Source organism: Diabrotica undecimpunctata, chromosome 3 (assembly GCF_040954645.1).
Source record: "Diabrotica undecimpunctata isolate CICGRU chromosome 3, icDiaUnde3, whole genome shotgun sequence".
NCBI lineage: Eukaryota > Metazoa > Arthropoda > Insecta > Coleoptera > Chrysomelidae > Diabrotica > Diabrotica undecimpunctata.
Genome location: NC_092805.1, coordinates 173,831,660 through 173,858,498, shown reverse-complemented (window position 1 = coordinate 173,858,498; position 26,839 = coordinate 173,831,660). Strand labels below are relative to the sequence as shown.

The window sequence follows — 26,839 nt, the reverse complement described above, 5'->3', positions numbered from 1 at the left end:
TTTTTCTATTCTGTTTTTGGGCATAGGCCTCTCTTAACTCTTTCCATTGGTATCTGTCTTGAGCAACATACTTCCAATATATTCCGGCTATTTTTTTGATGTTATCTGCCCATCTCATCTGCGGTTTTCATCTTGTTTGTCTGTATAACTTTATAAGGTCAACAATGTGGTATTTTTGTCTAGCAGTGTAGCCTGAGAATGCTCCATTTAAGTTTGGCAATTTTTGGCAATACTCTTGACTTTCTGTCTGATAGTCGTATACTTAACATTGCCCTTTCTATTGCCCGTTTTTTTGTGGCTAGTTTATTCATTTTTGCCTTGGTTACGATCCTTATGCCATGATAGGAAGGATGCACTGGTTGAACACTTTGCTCTGCAAGTATTGAGGTAGTTTGCTGTTCTTCAGTATCCAACTGATCAGTCTGGCTCTTCAAGTGATTTCCGCACTTTGGTTCTCTTTATCACGTTTCAGAATTTGCTCTAGGTAGATATATTCTTGGACTCGTTCCTGAAAATTATAAAGAGGACACGAATAGAAATAAATGAATGATAACAATTAAAATATTTAGCAAAATTTAAAAGAAATATAAGCATAAAAGAACTGATAATAATCAAAGAGACTTAAACAGCAAAGAGAAGATAAAAAAAGCAGACATACAAAATAACGATTGACGAACGTAATTCTCCCAGAGATTTAAAATACATATAGATGCCAAAAAGGATACGAAATTAGTAGTAACAAATCTAAAGTAGAAGTTAAAACAAAACAAAATAAAAACAATATATAGAAAGAGTATTAAAAAAAATTATTAATAAAAAAATAATAAAAAAATAAGCAGAAAATTAAAAAAAATATCTATTTGTTGACCAGATTAAAAATGTAAAATAAAAATTACAAAATACAGGAAATTTAAGATAAAAAACACATAATGATATAACAAGTAAAAAAACGGCGATATTAATGAATTGGAAAACGAACGAAAAAAATATGAATAAAAGTGTTAAAGAAGTGTAAAAGGCAAAACAAATAAATTCCACATTGATTCTAAAACTTATAAATAATAAGTAGATTACTTACTATATATCTCAAACATCTTTAACGTTGTTGATATCCTGGATGGAAGTTCATGATGAATGGATTATTTAATTATTCCTTTCGAAGCAATAATATTAGTCTGAAACATATTTGAACAAAATACGTTAGAAAAAACTCCCAACTGCACGATTTATTTTATCTATGGATGATTTTTATTTTATCTACATATAATGGATGTATCACCACATCCTCTTAGTCGCGTACTAATGCGCGCGCTGATTTGCATTACCCCGACTGGAAAACCTTCCTATTTACGTTGGGTTTTAAGAGACTTTAAAATCACAATATCGCTACGAACAGCATTTAACTTCCTTAAATAAACATGAACAATTAAAGTGGGTTCAATGAGACTAAGGCCGATTTTTGCTGTTTTATAATATTGTGTTTTACGTCAAATATAAGAATAGATAGTCTTTCTCAATAGTATATATTTATAAATAATGTATAAATCCATCTCTGAATGGATTGATTGCATAGGATTCTTCATCCAAGACTGCTGAAGGACTCTGCAGACCATACGAGGCAAAAATCATGAAACCGATCATTTTTGCCGAACAGACAACATCGCTCAAACTGCCAAAATCTTCGGATTACTCATCTGATTTGGAAAGACCAAAAATGCCTATCGATAATACCCGAGAACAAAGAAATCTCAGGGTTAAATAAAAGTATTTTTTTATTTAGAGGTCAGTTCAAGCTCAACCTAGTAAACGAAGATTTCTAGGTTTGGAGTCATACATCCACCTATATTCTGCCTTTCGCCTTTCTTAAAACAAAGGTAAAACTACCCAGAATCGAAGCAAGTCCCAGACTGTTAGTCGGGCCGATGACTCCTCGCCTAACCTCTATCGACGACATGGCGCCCGACCAAAAGAAGAACCTACTACCCACAACCAATATCCACCAAGAGAAACTGCGATGACAGCGTTACTCCAAACGCTAACGACATTGTTATTCACATGTGAGGCGAGAGTTAAAGCTGAAACAATCATTTGGAACTCTAGATTTCCCCAAATTCGGAGGACATGAAACATTTTTGGCACAATTTCTAGGTAGAGCAGAGAAATTCCTGAAGAAACATGGAGTGAAAAAAGAAAGTGTCAACATGCGGTACTCATAAGGCATATTGTCGAGGATATCGGAGTATTCATCTAGGCGGTAATAGTAGAAACATCAGTCATGAGGGTAGAAATGATATTTTGTTTTTAGGGCATTTGAATAGTAGATGTCCACTAGGGTTCTCAAGACTCCTGCTTAGCTATTGTAGTCTTGAGGTTATCAAAGGAATGCCAGCTGTGTTCTAAATTAACGCGGAATTAAAAAGTTTAATAGAAACTTGCCTATAGATGGCTGTGATCTAAGAGTAAATTACAATGTTTTCTTCGGACTATATAGTACAACCATAACTTTATCATGATCATGACCAATTTGTGTATAATAAAGTGGTTCAATATTCACGTATCTGTATCACTGAAGCTATACCAGAGGTTGTATTAGAGTATGTCCTAGGATAAATAAAAATCTTCAGTAATAAAACAGCTGATATTTTAGCTTAATCTTGTTAATATATTAACAAGATTTCTCGAATGTAGTAGCAGCAAAAGTTTTTTTTTTACTAGTAATAATGTAAAAGAGTTAGGAAGTTAAACAAATATTATATGCTGCTATACATAAATCGAGAAAATATACGAACTGGAAAAAATATCAAGATTATATTTATTATTATAATTATGCCCATCCAATACCAGGCAATCTTACAAGTCAATAGATTTAATTACAGAGTACAGAACTGTCAGTCGTGAATTAGACGAGATGTGTGTTTTCTCCAATTTTGTTGAACTTGTACTGGAAAATAATATATAACAGAGCCTTGGAAGGGCAACGTGGAGTTCAGATTGAAGACCGAGTCACTAGAGAATCCTCCAAGAGCGGAATTGGTATAAATGCATCAAAGACAAAGCTATTTGTGGTCAGTAAACAAGAGTTGGTTCTATGAAGCTAACATTTTAATGATAAATACAATAAATCCTGACAACTAGTATACAACTAGCAAGAGGAGCACATACTATCCTGCAAACTAAGTTACCACACACAATTTATAAGGATTATAACTCTATCAAAATCAGATAAAGATAAATTTTTAGTATATCACCGAGAAAAAAACTACTTACTGAGATTCTTCATCATTTGAATTAATAACATTTAAATTTCATGTCTTGAACATAAAGATCACCAAGTCAAAGGGGGTCAAATATCATTTGATCCCGATAAACACTTCTTTGTAAGTTTACTTAAATTACGACATCGTCTGAATCAAGGGGCACTTATAGCCATTATCCTTGGCATTATCCTAAGAGTTTTACACGAATCAATCAGATATAGTGTTTAACAAATAAAGTTATAAATGAAAAAGCAAATACTTACGTGGAACATTCTTCTAAAGATTTCCTTATACTGATATATTACTTCCTGAAAATCAAGTTAATTGTATAGGAATAATAATAAGAAAAAACCAATTTAACCACGTACATTTTCAAATATACATAACATATATTATATTTATAGAAATATTAAATAAAATTGAAGAAACCAACAAAAAAAAATGTATTTTGAAGTATGTATAGTACTTCTTTGTTAGCTTAACTAAAAATCCATAATAGTTTAGTGGTCAGAAACTTCTCCTGACAATGTGTTATACATTTCAAAAATACATCTTCCGTTGATCTTCCTTACTTTTGTACAGTGTCGCAAAATACAAAAATCAAGTTACCTTCTCCTGGTTATATACCCAACTTACCATTAATGACGTGCAAATACGCACTGGCAGAGTCCAAATTGGACGGACTGCAGGTGTAGTTGCCGGCGTCCTCTGGTCTCGTGCGGAATATCGTCATGGTGCTGATAGTAGTGTCAGTGCCCTTCCGTGACATACGGATGTCGATGGCACTTTGGTCGTACTTGAGCACCCGCTCTCCGTCGTGATACCAGAAAATGTAGGCGGGTTCTTCTAGGGACTGTGTGATCACACACTTGAGCTGGACTGTACTGCCACGTTTCACGTAGATGTCCGATTCACCTTCTATTTCGATCTTCGGAACTGGAAATATAAGATAAAAAATAATAATACTTCCCATCCAGGTTCTTATTACTTCATGTAGTAAACACTCATTTCTTGATACCAATAATATAAACATACTTTTAGTATTACTTTGGGTAATATACCATCCTTAAGTGACCGTATAAAGTATGGGTACCATTAGGTACAAAAAACTGTTTCTGTGTTCGTAATTAATAATTTTTTAATAGATTATTATGTAAATATAACATATAAAAAAAGTATAACACTTGTTACAGCATATTCAGGAACACATATATGCTGAGATCATAATCTCCTGATTGCAAATTTTTGTTTTCGTTGCAAATTATTATCAAAAAAAGAAAACTTTGCCAGGAAAGCAATCCCAGTCAACAAAATGGATCAAATGATATCTGGAATACGGTCAAGAGAAATTTTTCAATTTTAAACACCCACTAAAATTTTTCCTATACAAGAAAATCGGGAAAAGATAAAACCATGTTAAAAACCATGACTTATTAAAAATTAAAAAAATAAATATAGAACGCTGAATCGTACAATACAGACATTATAAGATAAGCTAAAGAGAAAGGGATTCAAGAACAATATGATAGAGTAGAAAAACTTTACTAACAGCACAGTTAAGTTACTTTTCATAAAAAGCCTACAGAACAACAGCTTCACCATCCTTATGAGACAGACATATATGAGCGATATTATATATAGGAAAATTGAAAATAACTTAATAGAATTACGCGCAAAACATTTTTAATGACCAACTTATAAACGATATGAAAAACACGGAAAAAATGAGTGGTGTAAAAATCCTTGAATCCTTGAATATGAAGCTAGACATATGTTGCTAGACAATATTAAGCAGTTGATCAACATCATTTTTAGAGTTAGAAATATGGTAAATCAATTAAAAGGCGAAAAAGTCCATATTATAATGATGTTTACATAAATTTTAAAACTGATCCATACTCACAACTTACGCATATTTTTAATTTATTATACGACTCTTAAATTAAAATGGATTGGTTAAAATTAACTCTTGTTGCTTTAAAAAAACACAATAATAGCGGCGATATGACGCAACCTTGTCTCACTTCTCGTCGGATTCGTATGTTGTGTGCTCTACTTCAATTGTTGCCGTTTGGTGCCAATATATTTTACTATCTGAATAATTTCTTCTTTGGTTATTTTTGGATATTTTTCATTTATTCCATCATCTGCGGATGGTGAAGGACAAGGTCTATCGTCGTCAAAAAATGTTTGCCGACATTTAGTGTATTCGCCGACAATTTAATTCAATTTTTTATTTTGTGGTGTTTTAAAAACACCAAAAATTTAAATATCACTTTATTTTGGGCAATAATTGGTAAGGACTACATTGTTTTATAAATAAATATTTTTTATGTACTTTTGTTTTATTTTTCTTCAAAAAATTATCCTACTACATACAATAATAGCGAATTGGATTGTAAATTCTAAAAAAATCTAGAGGACACAAAAAGGGACGATTGTTAATACTAAAGGGACAAATACAGTTAAGCTAGATGAAAAAGGATTACTGAAACCTGAAAAGATAACAAAGATCTCTAATATAAAAATTTTCAACGCAAAATATTAAGACAATCACCAAAAAACATTAAGAGATAGCTCAGTCTCATCTCAGCGCTAGAAGATAAAAAAATACATAACAAGTGAAAGTATTCGACAACAAGAAATGGTTTATGAATGGTTTGTTTTAAAATAAATACGAGTAGTAAATTGTTTTAAAGAAAAAAAACTAAAAACTAAAACATTTTATTAGGTAACGTAATTTACACATAAATAACTACAATGAACGATCACACATTAAATAATTTTAAAATTTGACAGTCTAAATTTTTGCGAAAGCGTTCTCGGCTATCTAAATTTTGGCAAAGGTGCTACGTCAGTCTTACCAAATAATATATATATACATAGACGCATATAGAAGGACATTTCACTGTTATTTTTCAGTATCGGTTTAAGTTGCACAAGTTGAACAAGATTTTAGTTCCTTACCGCACCAATAGCGCTCATGTGAGCGCTATTACTGCTTCTAAAATATGAAAGGGTGGAACAACAAATGAAATTTTAGATATTTTCTTATGTATATGCCGCGTGGTCGTTTGCATAGAATGCTTAGCATTAAATTTTCACATTTTATAAAATTAGAGATCAAATTCTACTTATGGACCACATTTTTAATCACTTTTAATAACTGAAGCTTTTTGGAAAAAAAAAATTGTGATTCAAACTTTAAATTTAAATGTGTAGAAACTACAAATAATGTAATTAAAACTCTTATCTTATAAAATATAAATGAAACTAATTAAAAGTCAATCACTCTCATTTAGAGAGAGTCTAAAAAAATTTCAAGGTGGGTTGATTAAAACCCAATTCCTGATCTCGTTAGTATGCTAGAATTCCTTTTTTGTACATACACCAAAGATATATTTTGGTACAATTTAAAAATTCGAAATTATAAAGTATAATTTTGGACTTTTAAATTTAAAAAATAATTAAGTAAGTCTCAAAAAACACCTCTCTAACGCTCAACAAAGAAAGATGAGCAAAAAGGTAAAAATAGCTGCTGGGACAAAGACCATAGCAAACCCCAAGAAAACGAAATCGGCAACACCCGAGGATAAAAAGACACTTTAAGATAATACCACCGCTCCCCTCGCTAAGAGTTGCTAATAAACCAAGGGGCTCTAACGAGCAGACTAGGTCGTATAGCAACGTGACGAAAGTATCCAGAATCGTAATAGCACACAGACACCATTCTGATACTCAACTAGATCGGGCTCAAGCAGATCTGATTGTTAACAAATTGGATCAAGAAGTTGATGAGGCTTCTATCGGAGGTCATAATGAACTTCTGCAATTCTATAAAATATCGTTTAGCTAAGGGGCCCTGTGAATGAACTGTGCTAAAGAGTAATAAAAAAGGACTACTGAAGTGTTAAGGACTATGGTGGGCCGGTGAGAGGGAGGCAACTTAAATATAGATGATACAAATAATATGCAAAACTATGCCCAAGCGCCCCATGGACCCCACCTGCATAACCGAAAAAGCCATCCCGCATCCTATATTCTTTGGTTTTATTTTATACTAAACCGAGAATAAATGGTTCTTTAACAAATTAAACAATTTTAAAATTTGACAGTCTAAATTTTGGCGAGAGCGACTTTGAGAGTCTACATTTTGGTGGAGTTACTATGTCAGTTTTACTTACGAGTTTTCATTCGATTAAATAGTTAAGCTATTAAATACGAGACCAGGTAATCACGGACAATAGTGTGGGATTGATATAGGTAAAGGCAAAATGTTTTCAGTACATATTGTACAAGAAAAACAAGAAAAATTTAAATATGAACATACAATAAATGAAAATCCAAATAGATATACTTAATGTTCAGATGTATTTTAAGTCTTCTGGTATAGTGTGACTTGATTTTTTTAATAAATAACCAATGCATACAAAATTTATAGTATTTGAGAATTTTTAAGTTAAAGAATTTATCCAATTTCAAATTGCTACTCTTTTTGTCGTTAATTTGTTTTGTGTGTTTATTTATTTGTTTGTTTTTTTGCTTATCTGCCCCAAGAAAAGTCAGCTTCATTTTATTTACAAACAATCGTTAATAATATTCGAATGTGGTATCTCAGGTAATTACCGAGAAGACGAAGAAGAGACTTTTTTTAAATAACAATTACATACTTATTTGTGCTGGTATTTGACCTCACGACTACCCAATGCAGTTTTAGTTAACGTGCTAAAAGGGAATATTTAAAAAAATAAAAGATTAATTTTGTTAAACAAAATACATTCATAAATATTTGTTTTTACTAGTTTATCCCGAAATTGACGTACGTCTAAGACTTTTTGAATTTGTCAAATTTTGTTCTAATCTGTATAATTTTTAAAATGATTTAGATCAATTAATGATGTCATTATTTGGCAAAATATATCTTGGACATATTTTTAATTTTTTTAATCCTTCTATAAAATGTGACCTATTTCGTCATCATGTTACTTTGTTATCTATATAAGACACCTCCTGAGTAATAATGGTTACGCCCCCACCACTGCTTTAAGTTTTTAAGAGTACCAAACTGTAAAATTCAAGATCTTAAACATCGACAGACTTTGTAAGGTTAGACCATAATTTTTAAAATACGCAGAAGGGTGAGAAACAATTTAAAAAGTTTTTCAGCTTTTATTGGCCATTACGTCAGTTTGCAGATTGTGTAAATGTTAGTTCGCTTGGTTTAAAAGCAATTAATACGAGGGGTTCTAAACAAGTAGCAGATTATGCTGTTGTTAGACGAGTAAAAATGATATTCTCGTTCACATTACTGTTCACTAGTTACTTTTTAATATTTTAATGTGTACTAATACTAAAAAAATACGTCATCATATATTCACGTGAACTTTGTTCCTTAATACAGTTTCTGTGAGTTTTAGCGTTCTTTACAAACTTTTCCATTTTCTCCGGATACTTTCTTTCCTGCGTTTCTTATTCCTTTTTTTATGCATTTTCCTCCGAACCTTGTGCTTTGTCTGCGACTTATAATAGAAGCGTCTTTTCTTTGATCAATAGCTAGAATTTTAAAAAAGTTTATGTTATTGCTGGGTTTTGAAATCAAGTCTCATTTATGGGGATGAAAAATGAAAGAATAGATGGATGCACTAGTATTTTCCTGTTAATGTAATTATGCACATAACTATATACGCAGTAATTAATTGAATAAAAACTTTCACTCGTGGGAGACCATAGAGAAGAAAGGTTTCTATAAGGCATTTAACCTATCTAGACCTAAGTGTAATATTAAACCCTCGGGGTAGGTATCTTTTTCGTAATTGTTTTGGTATAAACCAATCGTTTTGCTTGCTTACAAGTTCAAATTGATAAAGCAAGTCCCAAACTTTATTATTACATTACAAAAATTATAAATTAAACTAAAATAAGCCATATCTTATAGCTGCGAGTATAAGCAATCTCCTGCTTACCGACCAACGGCTTCGGATGGATGATTTGGTAGGTAGTAGGACAATCTTTTGTCCTGGAGCTGAGAAATCGACTCCAAAGGCGGAGGAACCAATAAATTGGTCAACGACAGAAGAATGCAGAAGGCAAGGGGAAACCACTGCATTAAAGGTTTAACAGAACATCCCTAGTCATTCAACATGGCAAATACGCAAAAAAGGCAAACCGTTACTGATCATGGAATCCGGAAACCAAGATCCGGCAAGGAAGGAAAAGATCATGTAAAAGATAAGGTCTTTCAGGTCGATAGCAAGCAAAATCCTTGTTTAGATAATAAAATTCCACGTCTAAGAATACACAAATGTAGACCAATAAAACTTGCAACATGGAAAGTAAGAAGCTTGTACCAGCCAGGAAAATTAGACAATTTAATACAAGAAATGACCAGAATAAAAACAAATATACTGGGCATAAGTGACGTATAATGGCCAGATCCCGACAAACTTATAACCAAAAACGACATGATGTATTATGCTGGAAACAACGATCCGGCTCATCGCTATGGGGTCGCAATCTTGTTAGACATAGAAACTAATAAATCAGTTATAAACTTTACTACTTACTCAGTGAAAGTGATAATGGTTTAGCTGAAGACAAACATACAACAAGTTAACTTAATTCAAGTATACGCACCAACAGCGGATAAGGATAAAGAGGTGATAGAACATTTTGACATTGAGTTAGACACAATTTTAAGATCTATTAAAAAAGAAGACATTCCAATAGTAATGGGGGACTTTAATGCTAAAGTCGGGAGAGGAAAAGTTGACGAATATGTTGGGGAATTTGGACTAGGTGACAGAAACGAAAGAGAGGATAGACTTGTGAATTTTTGTCAAAATAAACATTTTGCAATAATGAACACAAGGTTCCAACTACCCGACAGAAGATTATATACTTGGAGATCTCCTGCAGACAACAAAGACCGCATAGTCAGAAATCAAATAGACTATATATTAGTCAAAAATAGATACAAAAACTCAATTAAAACAGTAAAAGCTTACCCCGGGGCAGATGTCAACTCAGACCATAAACCGCTGATAGCTAAAATGCTCGTGAAACTCAAAAATATTGTAATTCCTAAAAATAAACCAACGTTTGATTATACAAAATTAAGAAAAAGAGAAATACATTAAAAAGTGATCCAAAAAGTCAACTCAAATCTAACAGAAGTAGTAGAAGAAATCTGAACATCAGAAGATGTCAACGAAAAGAGGAGATATATTCAGAAGGCATTACTAAAGGCTGCAGAAGAAAATTTAAAGCCTGAAAAGACAAATAAAAAACAGAAGTGGATAACTTAAAAAATTCTCCGGCCAAAGAGAGAAATGAGACAAAGTATCAAGAACTACAAAGTAGAAAACCCAGATACTCCTAAAACTTTTTATCTCAAAATTTTTATTAAATTCTGCTATGAATGGCTTTCTACTTCAATTATATACGAGTTTTACAAATAAAATTTTTTATTTAGGTTGGCCGTTTTTGAGTTATCAGGTGTATGTTATAACCAACAGTAGGAATTCAAGCTACTTAAGGATCAATGATTTCATTATACAATAAATGAAACTAAGTATAAAAATTAAAGTTATTCTTTATTATGGTAACTAAAAAAACATGATATAGGGTGAAGTGCAACATCACACTTGTTACATTTGAACGCTGCCTGCTTATGACATACACCACACCTTGTTTGTTTTTCTTGATAAATGACGATATGGTCTAATCTATCGTACCTTGACTCAAAATGTGTAAGTTGACTTTTTGAGGTAAAAAGTAGTAGAGGTAAAAAAATTATCAAAAGTGAAACGGCGCACCTGGATTATCAGATGGCAATTTATCGGCAAATGACAATACGACACTGGCACCTAATGCTAATTCCTTGTATGTATCAGAAAGTGGAGTTGTGGCACCTTGATAAGGTTCAAACCACTAGACATATCTCTGTTTTGTGGTTCGGATCCATAGTTTATTGATTATGTCAAATAGCGGACGCATTTTAGCAAATTTATCGCCTTTTTGTAATTCGATATTATCAGAAACATGTATATTTTGCATAATAAAATTTAATCTATCTCGCGATATAGCCGAATACACCAACTTACACCCTGCGTCATCGTTGTTTTCCCAGTACATAGACCTTCGAGTAAATGAGAAATATCCATTTAGAAGTAATATCCCAACAAAACACCTAATTTCATTTTGATTGATATCTCCAGAGCGATTGTGTTGAGATGCATATAGATTACTAAAATGTGTAATTAGGTCCACAACTTCATCATCAATGAAAAGGAAAAATAACTGTAAAGGCGTGAGAATACTTTTTGGTGCACTTACTGGCTTCCAGTCGGAAAAATTGGGATCAATATTTTGTTTTTTCCAGGAATACTCTCTTTTTTTTTCTTCGGTTTAGGTTGTGGAGCACTTACACCAAAGCGAGACACACACAGACAACGGGAGGTTATCTTCACTATCAGAATCTTCAATTGTAGTATCTTCTGGACCCGAAATAATAATTTCATTCTGCCCTTCATCCTCCAACGGTGCACTATCAAAAACAACTTCAGCTTGTACTTCTAATTGACTACCTGGAAGGTTATTTATGTCAATGTGGTTTTCATCCCCGGAATCTTCGTCGGTATCATATTTTTCGGATGAAGGGAAGACAATAATACCATCAGGTAATGAAGATGGATCATCTAGGTGTTCAATCTCATCTAATAACTCATTGAGAGTCAATGGTTTCGTCCAATAACAAAAAAGTTACAAAATGTTATGACTGAGTAGCATGTTATCCTACCGTATGTTATAACATACAGTCGTTTTTGAGCATTATTTTTCCCAGAAAAAAGAATAAATATTGATAACAGTAATAACCATAGTAAAATATAATCCAAAACGAAAGTAAATGTTAAATCTTTCTGAAAAAATAATGCCATGGTATCCTCAAAATATATACTTCCTTTTATCCATTTTGTATATACCACGTGCGCTAATATTTATTGCAAATTTTCGACACCCTACTTAGCTAAATGTCGACTGCAGATAAATGCAAACCACTACTGATGCATAGTTAAAAAGCAGGCTACGTTGTGACATCTAGTAAATAATAGTAAAAGTTGAATAATACAGGAATTTGTAAAGCGTATGTTTTAACGGACAGTAGGAGTATCTGGGTTAAGGTAGAGATATAAGAGGCCAAGGAAAAGTGGTTAACAGATTAATGCATAGAAATAGAAGAGTATGATGGAAAATACGACACCTTTAATATGCATAAACAATTAAAGAACTAACAAATACCAAAAAGAGACCACACTATGGGATACTCAAAGATAATGGTAAATTTATTGCAGACATCAAAGATAAACTAAGATTTTGGTAAATAAATAAAAAATAAATAAATAAAGATAATTAAAAGGTAAATAATTTTATAGAATATTGAAATATCGTAATTTTTTTAAAGATCTCAAACCATTACAGTTTTAAGAATACTAGTTCTTAAAAATGGCAAACACAAACCATTATTCGTTCTTTGTTTTACTTTTCTAGAATTTATTTGCCAAACACCCCCGATATTTCGGCTAAAAAATCGATTAGAGGCCTACGAATTTATTAATGCAACGATCTAAATGAGTTTTTCACTCGAATGTTTTAAATTACCTTTTCGAGAGAGATCAGCGGGAACAGAAAGTGAAAAATGATTTTTTTCTGTAATTAAAACCGTTTCAAATAAATAGGGATATCTGAAGCGCATCCGTGTAGAAATAAATCAGGACGCGAAAAAAAAAGAGTTGAGATCGTCTACATCACTTAAATAAACACCCGAGTAATGATTTTAAAAAATTGGAAAATAGATGGAAGCACTCTACGGATGGTACTTATTCTTTCACTACTCATTTCAAGTTATTAATAATAATATGGAAGTAAAAAAAGGAGAGACTGAAATTATAATACGACTCCAATGTGATATAAGATAAGAAGAAATACCAAATTACATTATATTAACAATAAACTCTAACTCGAATTATATAATTAATATATTAAAATTGTGCTGATAATATCCAGTATAGCTTTTAGTGCGACATTGATCCATAATTCCATTATTATACAAAATAAAAAAAGTTATTTAAAAAAAATGTAGGCAATGCTATTTTAAAGGTTTGGATCATGGTACAAAGAATAACAGGTATAATATTGCGCAGACCACTATCAGCAGATCCCCTACGCTTGACGTCACAATTAGAGTGGTCGTCATTGTAATATATCTGTTTGTAATGGGAGTTTTATTAATTTTTCAGCTTTTGGCCTCTTTAGTAAGGTTGCTGTAGATTTGTTGTTTATAGGTAATAGTGGCTTTGTAGGTATACCTACTTTGAACCTTATATGGACAATATTTTGGTGTTTTATATAAGTGTACAAGTTATAAATAAGATATGTTTAAATAAAGAAAAACAGTAAAGGGAAACAAGGCTTACTTTTCACTCGCCCATGTGTTCCGCTCCAAAAACCCTCATTGGAGATCTAAAATCAAGCTTGGGTCAAGCTTACGTCGATTATAAAAACGCTGGATTTATTCGAGACAGTCCCAGTATCCCAGTAGCTACCGAAAACAATAATGATGATGATGATAATGTGTCACTGTCTGACTGAGAGTAAGCTCTGAAGAAACGATTATATAGAGAATAATATAGATCCTATAAGAATGGAAAAAACTTAAAAAATATTCTTATGTTGACGATGATCTCGCAACGTGTAGGGAGCCTACTGACGAAAATATTCTACAAAATATCTCTGACAGCCAACAAAGCGACAATAATAAGGACGACTGTCTGAAAGAAAATTGTACCAATACAAGTATAAATGAAGCTTTCAAAGCTGCAGAACTGCTGAATGTGTTATTATGTGAAAAATTATATTTTTATTAACGAAAATTACATTTTTTAACAAAAATTACATACCAAACAGTTGGTCCTCCTAAAGTTATTATTTCGATGATTGTAAATAGAAGCAGTATGGTAAATTGGAGTACCGTCGTGCAAAAACCACATTCGTTGTCGAATATTAAGCGGATTATTTAGAAAATCCAGAAATATGGCACCATTCACACGACCGTCAAAAAAATGTGGGCTAATCACATAATCGCCAACAATACCACCCCAAACATTTATAGACCACCTAGTTTGACTATGAGTGTTAACAAAATAGGGATTGTTGATGCATAGTAATGAAAATTATATCGATTCATCGCTCCATTTTGTGAAATGTAGCCTCATCTCCAAAAAGCACATAATCGAAAAAAAAATCGGTTTCTTTGTAATTGCTGCTGAGACCATTGACAAAAAGCTAACCTGGGTTGATGATCATCGACTGTCAATTCTTAATATAACTGCATGCGGTAAGGATGCAGTTTATGTTTACGAAATATTTTTGGCGTGGAAGTTTGACTAATGTCATGTTGACGTAAAATTTCACGAGTGCTGATGTGGGGATCTTCACTAGTAACTATCAGTACATCATATTTCTTTTTTTCACTTAGAACAGTTTTGGTTCTCTAATTTTTTTATATAAAACTGACCCAGTTTAAACAAAACGATCCATTAATTTTTCAAAAGCTCTCGCGTTTGGCTTTCTCCGTTCAGGATATCGCTCGTGATATATTCTAAATGCAAGTAAGCAATTTCTTGAACTTTCTTCTAACAACCAGATCAATCTGTTAACTCGTCTACATAAAAATTCATTTTTAACAATAAAGACAAGTCATACAGACCGATTAAAAATGTAATAATATGAAAACTGTCATTTTCAAAGCTTACCGTTTACGGTTTAATAATAATATCATTTTTTCAAAGTCAACTATTTTACCTCTGTAACTGACACAAATGGCTTTTACCTATTAATAACTGCACGTCACAATCGGCAGTTAGGAATGTTTTATTACAAATTCCTCCCTTAAAATACTGTTGATGTAACAATCTACAAATTGTTACATCAATAAAATTGTATATTGTTTTGCTTTCTGTTTTGTTTGAGTTATTTATTGAATAAAAATAATCTTGTTATATTATTATACAAAACATATTATCTTGTAGGAATTTTGGGAATCTTGTATTTCATTAAGGAAATATGATATTTCTATATTATCACATTTATTGATAAATTCATTGCATATTGTTAAGGTATATATTTTTGTTACTTACTTATTGAATAAAAATAATTTAGTTATATTATTACTCAATACTCAATACTTATTTCTACTTACATGAATTTAATGTATTTCGGAAATTTAAAGAAAACTAAAAATATCTCGGAAAGTAATGAGTTTAGGTATAGGAAATACTATTAAAAAATTAAAGTATATCATAAATACAATATTTTTTCTAAAAAATAAAATGAAGGGTGGGTGATCCAATTAAAAACATTGAGAAAATCGTCATTTTGTTTTGTAGTTCACCCTGTATACAAATTTTGGTCCTATTTCTATCTTATTACCGCTTTTATTAGATGTTATTTTAATTTTGTTATTTCTGTAAAAAATTTTAATGTTTTCTATCATATTTGTCTTTAGCTTACATTATTAGGCATTCCGTCTTTTTTATTATTCGATAAAAACAATGTTCTATCTTAATACTCAAACATATATTTTCACACTAATTCAACTGCAGCTTACCGTATTAACTTTATCCCTACAATAAAAGTTGCGGTAATATTTTGTTCTATTCCGGGATGCTTTACAACCAAATTTTATGTAATTGCAAGACGAAAAGTTTTACAGCAAGCAGAAATAGAGAAGCTGAATTGCCACTCGTAATTATCCGTTAGAATTTCAACCGAGATTTCCCTGAAAATACCCCAGAGATTTGCTTCATTGCAAGTGCCAGTTGTCATTAGGTAATTCGCTAAGAAGATAAACTAGTTTTGAATTTCCTGCACGAGTTATGGTATTTTTATGCAATTGTGGTGTCGAGACGCAAATATAGACATTTGCACATGGATTATCGACATTTAGAAAGCTTGTGACAAACACTACGACAATCGTTGGATGTTTCTAAGTTAAAATAGGGGAAAGTACAACAAAAACTAAAAGAATAAGTTAACTTTGATATGAATAATTTACCGAAAGATGTAATAATATTGTAAATGTGGACTAACTAACATAGTCATGTGTGACTGTCAAAAGAAGAAAACCTGAGTACTTAGGCCATGTTGTTAGGCCGAAGATAGGATTAAGACGAAGAATATCGTAGCTAAAGAACTTGAGAGAATAGTTTGAATGCAGTAGAAATGCAGAAGGACTAACATATAAGATGCTGACAAAAAAAACTGCAGAAGTAGAAATAGACAAATAATAATAAAATAGTCGTTATCTAAGGCAAGACAATGAGTTAAACAAAACAATGCTCGACAATTAAAGATTTTAATACAAAATTTGACAGTTTTAACATACACAAGAAAACAAGCAATTAACAAATACTAAAAAGTGAGCACATAGATTTCGATGGTAAACTTATTAAGCCGAGATCCAACGGCAAGTGAAGCGTGGTGCAACATCTCGCTCCAACCTTGCCAGTTCTCGCGCCGTTGAATAGGGCAGAATTGGCGCGCTGAGTGCCGTCATTTGTCGGCAAACACATCTGGCAAACATCTTCTTATTTACCAATTGAAGTCATTTCACTTTGATTCTGTAGCCTAGCTGCAGTTCTCTTTTCTGTTAAGTACTACAGCTGGTTCCTAAAGAAACTGATACGACTTTTAGTAAGATTTGATCATTTTGAGCAGTGTAGTTGATTGGTCTGACATTATATTTATTATGATAGAAAAATAATAAAATTAACAAACAAACAACAAACATTTGATTACATAATATGTTAATTCATAAATTGTAATAATTATTAAGATCTAAATTTTGATATTATTTCGAATTCCTGCATTTTACAAAGAGTATATAAATGATAGTTTTTGCATAAAATAGGGTTTTGGTTATTATTTTTATTATTATTAAGAAATAAAACTGACGACTTAATTCAACAATATAGTAAAGCAAGAATTGTAACTAAATTAAAAGATAACTGGGCACTATCAGAGGCAGCAAAACATTTTAACATTAGATCTGTACATTGAGAGTAGGGGAGAGTGTTGTACCTCGGACCGGGTTGTACCTCGGGTCAGTTGACTTTTTTTCTTACCCACTGCAGATTTCTCTTCGATTTGGTTGAATTAGTGGTTTAATAATATCAGCGGTAGATGGCATCTAAATACACTTTATCAAAAAATTGCAGCGTGGTGACTTGCAGAGCGTTTTGTGTTTTGTTTGATCGTAAGTAAATTATTTACCTATTTATTATCTGTTAAAATCCGCTTCAAATGTAAATATATATATATTTTATTATTATCTGTAATGGACAATATATATTTACTCTTGATAATCATGAATGTATTTTTTGTCTAAACGCATAACCTAATATTAGAAAACAAAAAACAGCTGAAATTGTTACGTTGTGTACCTTGGGTCACCGGTAGGTCGTGTACCTTGGACCGGACCAAGGTACAATCTTATTGCGAATTAACATTATTTTGACTTTTATTTAAATTAATTGGTGTGTCTGTTACCAAAAAAACCTTTTATTATTGTTTCAGATAGTCATTTTAAAATGCCGAGAAGTAAAGTGGGTATTAAAAGACCACATTTAAATGCCCAGGATTTAACTGCAGCCGCAAATAAATGCATAAGTGGTGAATTATCAATTAGGGAAGCAGCAAAGTACTATAACATATCAAAAACCACGCTGATCAGGCACGTAAAATCCTTCAGGCAGTCGGGGGCTTCAGAATTTTCTTATGTTGCTGCCAATAATGTAAAACAAGTTTTTAATAAAGAAGAGGAAGTTAAAAATATATCTTCTCACTGCTGCACGCCTCCACTATGGTTTGATGAAAATGGAAGTTCGTACTTTAGCATACCAGTATGCAACTGCAAATAACAAGTCTTATCCGCCTTCTTGGGACCAAAAAAAGATAGCTGGCAAGGAATGGCTGAGGCAGTTTCTTAGAAGACATGAAGATTTATCACTTCGTAAACCAGAACCTACAAGTTTGGCCAGATCAACATCCTTCAATAAAACAAATATATCTTCCTTTTTTAAGAACTACAAAGAAGCTTTGTCTCGTGGAGATTTTTCCCCAGAAAAAATTTGGAATTGTGACGAGACAGGGTTAACGACTGTCCATGTACCACCAAAAATTGTAGGACCTAAGGGAATAAAACAATTAGGTCAAATGACAAGTGGAGAGCGAGGTCAAAATGTAACCTTGATAGCCTCAATAAATGCAATCGGAAATCATATTCCGCCAATGATGATATTTCCGAGGGTTAATTTTAAGCCTCACATGCTAAAAGGTTGTCCAGTTGGAACTATAGGAGGTGCAAATTCGTCCGGCTGGTCAAACGAAATATTGTTTTTGGAATACCTACAACACTTTAAAAATCATGTGAAACCAACAGTTGAAAATCCAGTTATATTACTTTTGGATAATCACGATAGCCACGTGAATGTAAGTGTCATTAATTTCTGTAAGAAGAATGGAATTCTACCGATAACGTTTCATCCCCACACCAGCCACAAAATGCAACCGCTCGATCGAACAGTTTTTGGACCGATGAAAACTTACTATAATACCGCCTGTAGTGAGTGGATGATTATGCACCCTGGACAACCTATTACGATTTACGATATAGCCGAACTTGCAGGTAGGGCATTTCCAAAAGCATTGGAAATGCCTTAAAAAAACTAAAAATTGACCCAAGGTACAACACTCTCCCCTAGCTATGTCACACGTAGTTACACCACTTAATGCAATGAAGGCTAATTCATTTGTTTACTACCTTGATTTCGTCTACTATAATTTTTACCACTTTGTACATATGTACTTCTTGAATGCCCTTTAAAGTTGCCTCTTGGATTGTGACATCTATTCCCACTTTTGAATTGGCGACACTCTGATATCTTGTCCTGGTTTGTGACATTTATAACAAATTATTGGCTGATTGGCTTGGAATGACATTACATTAACATTTGCTGGTTTACCTTGTTTTGATTTAAGTTTCATTTCTTCATCTAATAGTCTGGATTTTACAAAGTCCATTTTAATAGTTGTATTCATAGTTTTTATAGCTGTAATGACTGATTCATACTCTTCATTTAATGATAGTAATAAATGGCATACTTTGTCTTCTTCTTCTAGTTTTAAACCAGCATTTTCTAAATCTCTTATAAGGGTGTCGAACAACAGAAAGTAATCTTCTAATTTTTCATTTTTTTTCAGTTTAAATGTTAACTATTTACATTTCAATGTTAATTTTGTAAACAAATTTTTTCTCTCGAATATGTTCTCTAGGGCTTTAACCATTTCTTTTTTGGTTTTTGCATCCTTAACTAAATCCAAGTGTTTGTCTATTAAACATTGTACTATGATGCTTTTACCTTTGGAATCTCTTAGTTTAAACTCTGCTTTCGCTTTTGTTTCACTGTAGTCTTGCTCTGTTTTCTCCAATACATCTAATAATTATCTTTCTTTCAGTAGTATAGTTACTCTGAATATCCAATTGTTAAAATTTGTAGTATTTGTCAGCTGAGGAACACTTACTATTGCATTAGCCATTTTATATTTTATACTTTCTTTTTGCTTCTTTATTTTTTGTCTGTCTGGGCCCATAACCTAATAGAATTTGTTGTTCCCAGTGATGGTAATAAAGAGTTCGCAGTGAATTATTTAATAACTTTATTCTCCAGAACTAAAAACTAAAACATGTGCTACATTGTAGAAAATATACGAGTTGACAACCGGAATCACTAAAGACATGGTGAACCAGTACAAAATTCCAATAAACATTAGCAGAACCACAGTTTTTCTATTAATAAAAAATGAAGGGAACAAGAAACTCTTAAAAGAAAGCGAGGGTCTGAAAGACCCTCGCTAACCCTTTCTAAATCCCTTCCTAAACTCTTTCTAAAGAAAGGGGAAGACCCTTTCTAAATTTAGGTATGTAAAAAAAAATTAATATTTTGTAATATCTCTATTAGCATTGATAACAGCTCTTCGGTCCATCTGCGTAAAATGAACTATGAAATTGTCTTCTTCAGATACCTCTTCCCAAACCTGTTGTATACCGTACCACAGCTATTCAGTATTTTGAAGTATAAAATTCACATTCTCGATTGGGTTTAAATCTGGAATGTAGCTGGACCGTGGTAAGGTTTTGATGTTTTTATTCTGAAGCCACTGATTTATTATGTTTGTAGTGTGAACAGGACAATTATCTTGTGAGTGGATAAAATTCTTTTCTGGATACAACTATTCTACACTGGGAAACATGATGTTTTCTAAAATATTCAGATTAGTCTGCCCAACAAACCTGCCATCAATACGCTATATCATTCCTATTCGTCTAGATAAAATCCATTCCCATACATTGGCGCTAAAATGACCAGCTGCTCGATATCTATCAACATAGAGGATTAAATCTATTATTATCTGGTCTATACACCCCAATTTTGTCCTGTTTACAATCATGACAAATTTTTTCATCTGCACGAGCTTGTTTTTTTGCTGCAGTTCGGTACTTAAGACGTGATGCTTTAATTCTGTGCCAAATTTTTGTCTTTCGTCCCGGAAACTGTGACATAATTTTCGCAGTTTTCGCATCTTCAAAACGATTCTCTTCTAATCTCTCCAAAAGCGATCGGTATCGAGGGGTAGATCTTCATGAACGGTAGATATTTTTGGTCTTCCAGAACCTTGCTTTCTTTCAAGATTTTCTTGTTCTCTCTATCTTTTATTAATATTAAAAACTGTTGTTCTGCTTACGTTAAAATTGTTCGATACGACAGATAGTAACCAACCATCTTCTAATTTCGTTACAATTCTTGCTTTCAGTTCTTTGCTAGCATGTGGAGCCATTTTTTGAGGTTGAACAGAATAAGTTATCTGACAAATTTTGAGATTTGGCAGTGACAGTGATAGTTTGTAAATAATAAGTATTTATCCTTCAAAATATACTGCTCAATTTTCTATAAAATACGCTTTAAGAGTTGTATCAGTTTTTTAGGAACCAGCTGTACGTAGCAGAAGTAATCAATCAAGATAATTTCATTCGTCTTCTTCGCGTGCTATATCAGAATTATCCTACGTTGGAGATCACCATTGAGAAGGTTTTTCGATCTTCTGCAATATGGAATAATTGTCCCGCATTTGATATCCAAGTCCATTCTCGAATGTTCCTCAACCAAGAAACCCGTTTCATTCCTACACCTCTACGGGCCCTCTATTTTGCCTTTAAGGATCAGTTGTAATATTTTATATCGACTTTCCCTTACTATATGTCCCAGATAAGACATTTTTTGATCTTTAACAGTATTTAGCAGTTCTCTATCTTTGTTGACGCTCCTTAGTACTTCTTCATTAGTTTTCCTTGCTTTAGCATTCTTCTACGAATCCACATTATGCTTCAATTTTATTCATGATCGATACTTTTAGCGTCCACACTTCTGCATTATACAAAAGTACGGACCAAACATAACACTTAACCATTCTTTGTCTTAGTTCTAAACTGAGATGATTATTGCAAAGAAATGACTTCATTTTTATAAACGTAGTTTTTGTCAATGCTATTCTACGTTTCATTTCTATGTCTGGATCTAGTTGGTCCGTTATCACAGTTCCCAAATATGTCATTTTGTAGACTTTCTCAACTTGGACTCCGTTTAATTAAAACTTTGCATCGGAATGTGGGTCACGACTAAACACTAAAAATTTGGTTTTGTTTGAGTTTATTTTTATGCCCATTTCCTCTCCTACCTCGTGAATACGATCAAGCAGAATTTGGAGACCTTCAATAATATCTGACAGAATTACTGTATTTATATAATAATAATATTAAAATATTATATAATTTCATAATTTGAATAATTTTATTAGAATATTAAAATAAAATTGATAGGTGAGAGCAAAATAGGACTATACAAAGAAGTTAGCCTTGAAAGTGCTGTCAACCAAAAATAATTAATATTGGTCGAAATTTTGACAACAGACGTCACGAGTTTGGCAGATATCAACAAACACGTCTTCATTTTTACATAATCTATCTTTAGTTTTAAACTCTCTTTTTAGACCACTCTTTGGATTTAATACTTTTTCTTTCAAAATGTTTTATTTTTCATATCTAATTATATTCTTTTTTAATTTTGTCGTCTTTTAACAGTCGGTAATGAAAGTAGAAGCATCCACTTCAACATAAAACTCGAAGTTTGTTCGAAACTTTAAAACACCGAACTAAACGTAACATATTTCACCATCAATTAGGCTAATAAATCCGGAACAAATTTTACGAGGATAGCTACTTTGCATCCCATATTACCCATATCAAATTAATGATGAAACTTAGGTCATTTTACGAGCATTAACTCCACATTACCTAGTAATCATGGATGTAAGTTATGGAGATTTGTTAGCGGAGAAAGAGCCGGTATCAATTTGAGCGTACAAGGCCATTGTCGGTACGAGTGGGTGGGCAAGTTACATGTGCCTCACTTGGTTGATTTCGAATCCTAACAGGCTGATTCTAATAAGAGATAAATTGAGTAGAGATTATCGTGGTTCAGCGGATAAATTTAAACGCGTATTATGCAGCATGTGCAATTGATATAGACAAAATTTTTAAAATCTGTAATAACTAATTAGTTTATGTTATACCTAATTAATTAACAAAGTGTCAGAAATTCTTTACAGTATATGAAAGAGACGACCGTTTACAATGTTTTGCCTGGAATACAATAGACTTTTGGTATAGGCCCAATAACATATATCGTAAAACGCTTTAAATGCGGTGACTTTGATACTTCCTTTTTTATAACCGACCGAATGCATGCGCCGAAGCACACCAGAAGTGTTTTGGTTGGGAAGCAGTTCGTTAATAGAGCGAAGAGTATTGTTTGCTGTAATTTCATTATTTCGAATAGTGACGTGGCGTCCGTAGCACAATGTGGTTGAAAATATTGCGTAGGATAACAACACTGATTTTGTAGAAACTACTACTGTCGCTAAAGTAACACTAAATCCACATTAGAACATACAGCAAGTATGTTCAAATGTGCACAAAAATCCACATAAGAATGTCGGCTTCGATGAAAAACTGTTGGTACAAGCAACTTCTGCTTTGACAGAAATTTCAACTGTATACATAATAGGTAAAAATACACCCTATTATCGCAAGAAGCAATGTAACTACAAATTTTTAAGACCTATATAGGTTTCACTTATAAAACTATTAAAAACCGCAATATACGATTGCTACAGAAGCAATGAAATACCTAATAGAAATATTAAATAAGTTGGAAACAACCGACCGAAACATAAACTGCTGTGAGAAATCTTTTCAAAATTAATATTGTAGCATTTGCAAATTCTTTGGAAATGTATTAAAATCCCTCGTATTTATTAAAATATCATAGAATAATCTAAGTCTATTTCTGTTTCCTTTCGTACAAGTTAAAGCACCGAAGTTTTCAACTTCCTTTTATTTGAGTCACTAGAGTTAATGTAAACCATTTTATAGTTTGTTTATATTTCACAATATGCGTATTTTGTCGGTATCCTTTGATCGAAGCCTTTTAGGATATTTTGCGTTCCCGTTACCGTTATAAGTGTTTTGTTTATACCAAGATTGTGCAAACGAATTTTAAAAATAATTGCTCACTCTCGATAAGGCCGACCGCTGTTAAAGGCGTGTTTAGTTTTATCTTTTCGTTTTCCTTTTTTTGTCATGGAAATATAGTATAAAGTGACAGTAGCAGTTAAATGTGTAGTATTGAGCAGTTTTACAACAGTTTTTAAAGATGATCTCTTGTTGCTGTTGTGCTGTGCCTGTTTCAGTCTTTAAAGGAGACCAGTTTTCGAGGTTTCTGTTCCAGCCGGTGCTGGCTCATCTTCTTGTCCCTGGTCGTCAACCCAGATCTGCCTCCAGAGGTTTTAATGTATCCAGTTCCCGATCCCAGACATTGTGCACAGTGAGATTTAGTGAGGTTCAGGTAACTTTTTCTGTGTTTAAATTTTAAAGTCAAGATAGACATTTTTTAAAAAAATAATAATTGCTTTCATTATTTAAAAAAATAATTTTTTATTTGCAATAATTTTTTATTTGTCAGAGTTTGTAAAGGAATAAAACATATGTAAGTTTTCCTTTTTATTATGTTGGTATAAATCTCTGTAACTTGTAATATATATTTTTTGCACCATCTGTAATTTTGTAACTGTTTATGGTGAGACACAATAAATGTTTAATTTATCTCTCTGAACCATTTTGTTTATTTTAGAAAAGTTTTCTAACCCCTGTTTGTGTTCTTTATTTTAGGCAAGAAAAGCCTTTTTTCCCTTTTTCCAGCAATCCAGCAAGATTAGGATTCTTCGAAGCGGCATCCTTATTTTAACTAGCTAGAGGTCTTTCTTGTTGTTTTTTGTTAACCCTTTGGTATAGGATATTTATGTAAGTGTCCATTTGTTTCATTTTTTGTAGTTGCCCCAATCCAACCCCATTGCCATTCACTTATCCACAACTCATCTCTCTAAATAAATCCTGAGTGCCGTTCGCACAGTATCGTTTATTTTGCTTGCCCTATTTTCACCCCAGTAGTTTCTGTCCCCAATTTTCGAACCCCCTATAATAATACCCTATGTGGTAGGCAAAATATCTTCGTTACAATATTAACATTGGAAAACATTGGCAACGACCTAACTTGTCTAAGAAATCGGTTATTCTTGGCTGGTGATATCGACCATCTAAAGAAATTTGACTAAGATGACGATAATCATTATTAAACCGAAATTTTGGTTTTTGAAAAGTACCCATTTTTCTATATACTACCCAAATGGGAAAATTAAAAGGCCTAATAATATTCTGGTTTAACATAATTTGAATTGCGAATATGTACCCATAATAATGTTTATTTACTTCCCATTATACAACATCAAACAATGTTATAATATAATAATTCAATATAATACAATTACGAATTAATTCTAAGTTAAATATTTTGTATAAACAAATAGTTGTTAGCAAATAAACAAAGAAGAAATTCGCTGATGAACCAGAGGTTGTGTAATAAAGAAGTCGGGTAAATTATTTTTATGTAAAATACGTATAAAAATAAGTGTAACTTTTTTTTAAAAATCAACAAATCTTCCCATCAAAGCAATGTTACTTATTGACAATGCGCCAACTCACCCTCAAAATCTACAAAATGGTGACATAATTGTCAGATTTTTGCCACCGAATGTCACGACCTTAATTTAGCAGTTAGACCAGGGAGTAATAGAGAGATTCAAGAGATATTATAGAGGAGCATTCTTAAGCCATCTGTTATTACAGGAGACAAATAAATCCAAAAGTGTTCCCGAAATTCTTAAATCTTTAATAATGAAACATGTTGTTTATTAGTGGGCTAAGTCATGGGTCAAAATTAAATCTTCAACTTTGGAAAAATGCTGGAACAAACTTTTTGATGGGATTTTGATTGACGATCCTGAAGAAGAAAATGTTGAAGAAACGACAGAAAAAGTTGAACCTTTAATCAAAAATTTTCCAGGATGTGACGAAATTAACCAAAAAGAGATACGTGAGTGATTAGCAGCCGATGACTCAGAAAGTGAATTCATCGACCAGGACATCATTGATATGGTTCTTTATCCAGACAACCTGAGCATATCAGACGACTAAGATGACGACCCAACAGACAACAGGCAACACGAGACTACCGACGAGATTTTCAATGCCTTAGAGGTAAGAATTTTATACAGTCGGTCCAATTAATTAGGAACACGCCTAAGTTCTTAATTTTTATTGTCTTTGCATAAAGCTTTGTCCTTTTCAGATTGCTTTGCTGAAAACGATAAAGAAAATAGAAGATTTCTTTAACAAACATGTTAAACTTGTTCATTTTCCTGACATTATTCTGTATTTACTTATTAGAAAACATTACGAAATCTACCCATAGTATTTTTTAATACCAACTTGGACCAAGAATAATATGTAGTTTGATACAAGAAGAATACACAAAACAATGTTATTTTTAACCGAAATTCTTATTATCCGAAACAGCCTCCCCCCAATTCTTCAGTTAACGGAGGTTTTGCTTTTACTTTAATTGTTGTGACCTTTTATATTTAAATACTTTTAAAGATGAAATAACTGTAGAATTTCCGAAAGAAAACGACGTTTTCAATTTAACTTATGATTAACTTTAACAGAACTGTTACTCTTTTCTCGTATCTGATAACAAAACGACAAAAAAATGGACTGTAACTCAAAAGAAAACACTACCTTACTATAGTCAAGATCTCTGTTTCACTACAGTGTCCACTGTTTCACTTTGTTCCAACAATAACGATTTACATCCAACGAAAAGAAGTAAAGGTATAACAATTTCAAAAGGTAAAAGAAATAATAAATTAGATTTACTCACAATCAATTTAATTTAACTAATCAGACGACCGGTTTCGCTTTCTACAATATGCAAAGCATCTTCAGGTCACGATAC

General features: G+C 32.4%; 1 protein-coding gene across 2 annotated transcripts in view; it reads right to left on the bottom strand.

Annotated features, from left to right (window-relative positions):
* Nucleotides 1-1,861: 1,861 nt before the first annotated feature.
* Nucleotides 1,862-26,839, bottom strand: part of LOC140437842 (protein turtle homolog A-like) — an 813,173-nt gene continuing 788,195 nt past the window's right edge. For both annotated transcript variants that reach the window (XM_072527613.1, XM_072527612.1), the window contains 2 exons: nucleotides 3,894-4,193; nucleotides 1,862-3,565 (listed from right to left, as the gene is read on the bottom strand). In XM_072527613.1, coding sequence (XP_072383714.1) covers nucleotides 3,546-3,565; nucleotides 3,894-4,193 — 320 coding nt within the window. In that variant the 3' untranslated portion in view covers nucleotides 1,862-3,545. The remainder of the gene's footprint in view (nucleotides 3,566-3,893; nucleotides 4,194-26,839) is intronic.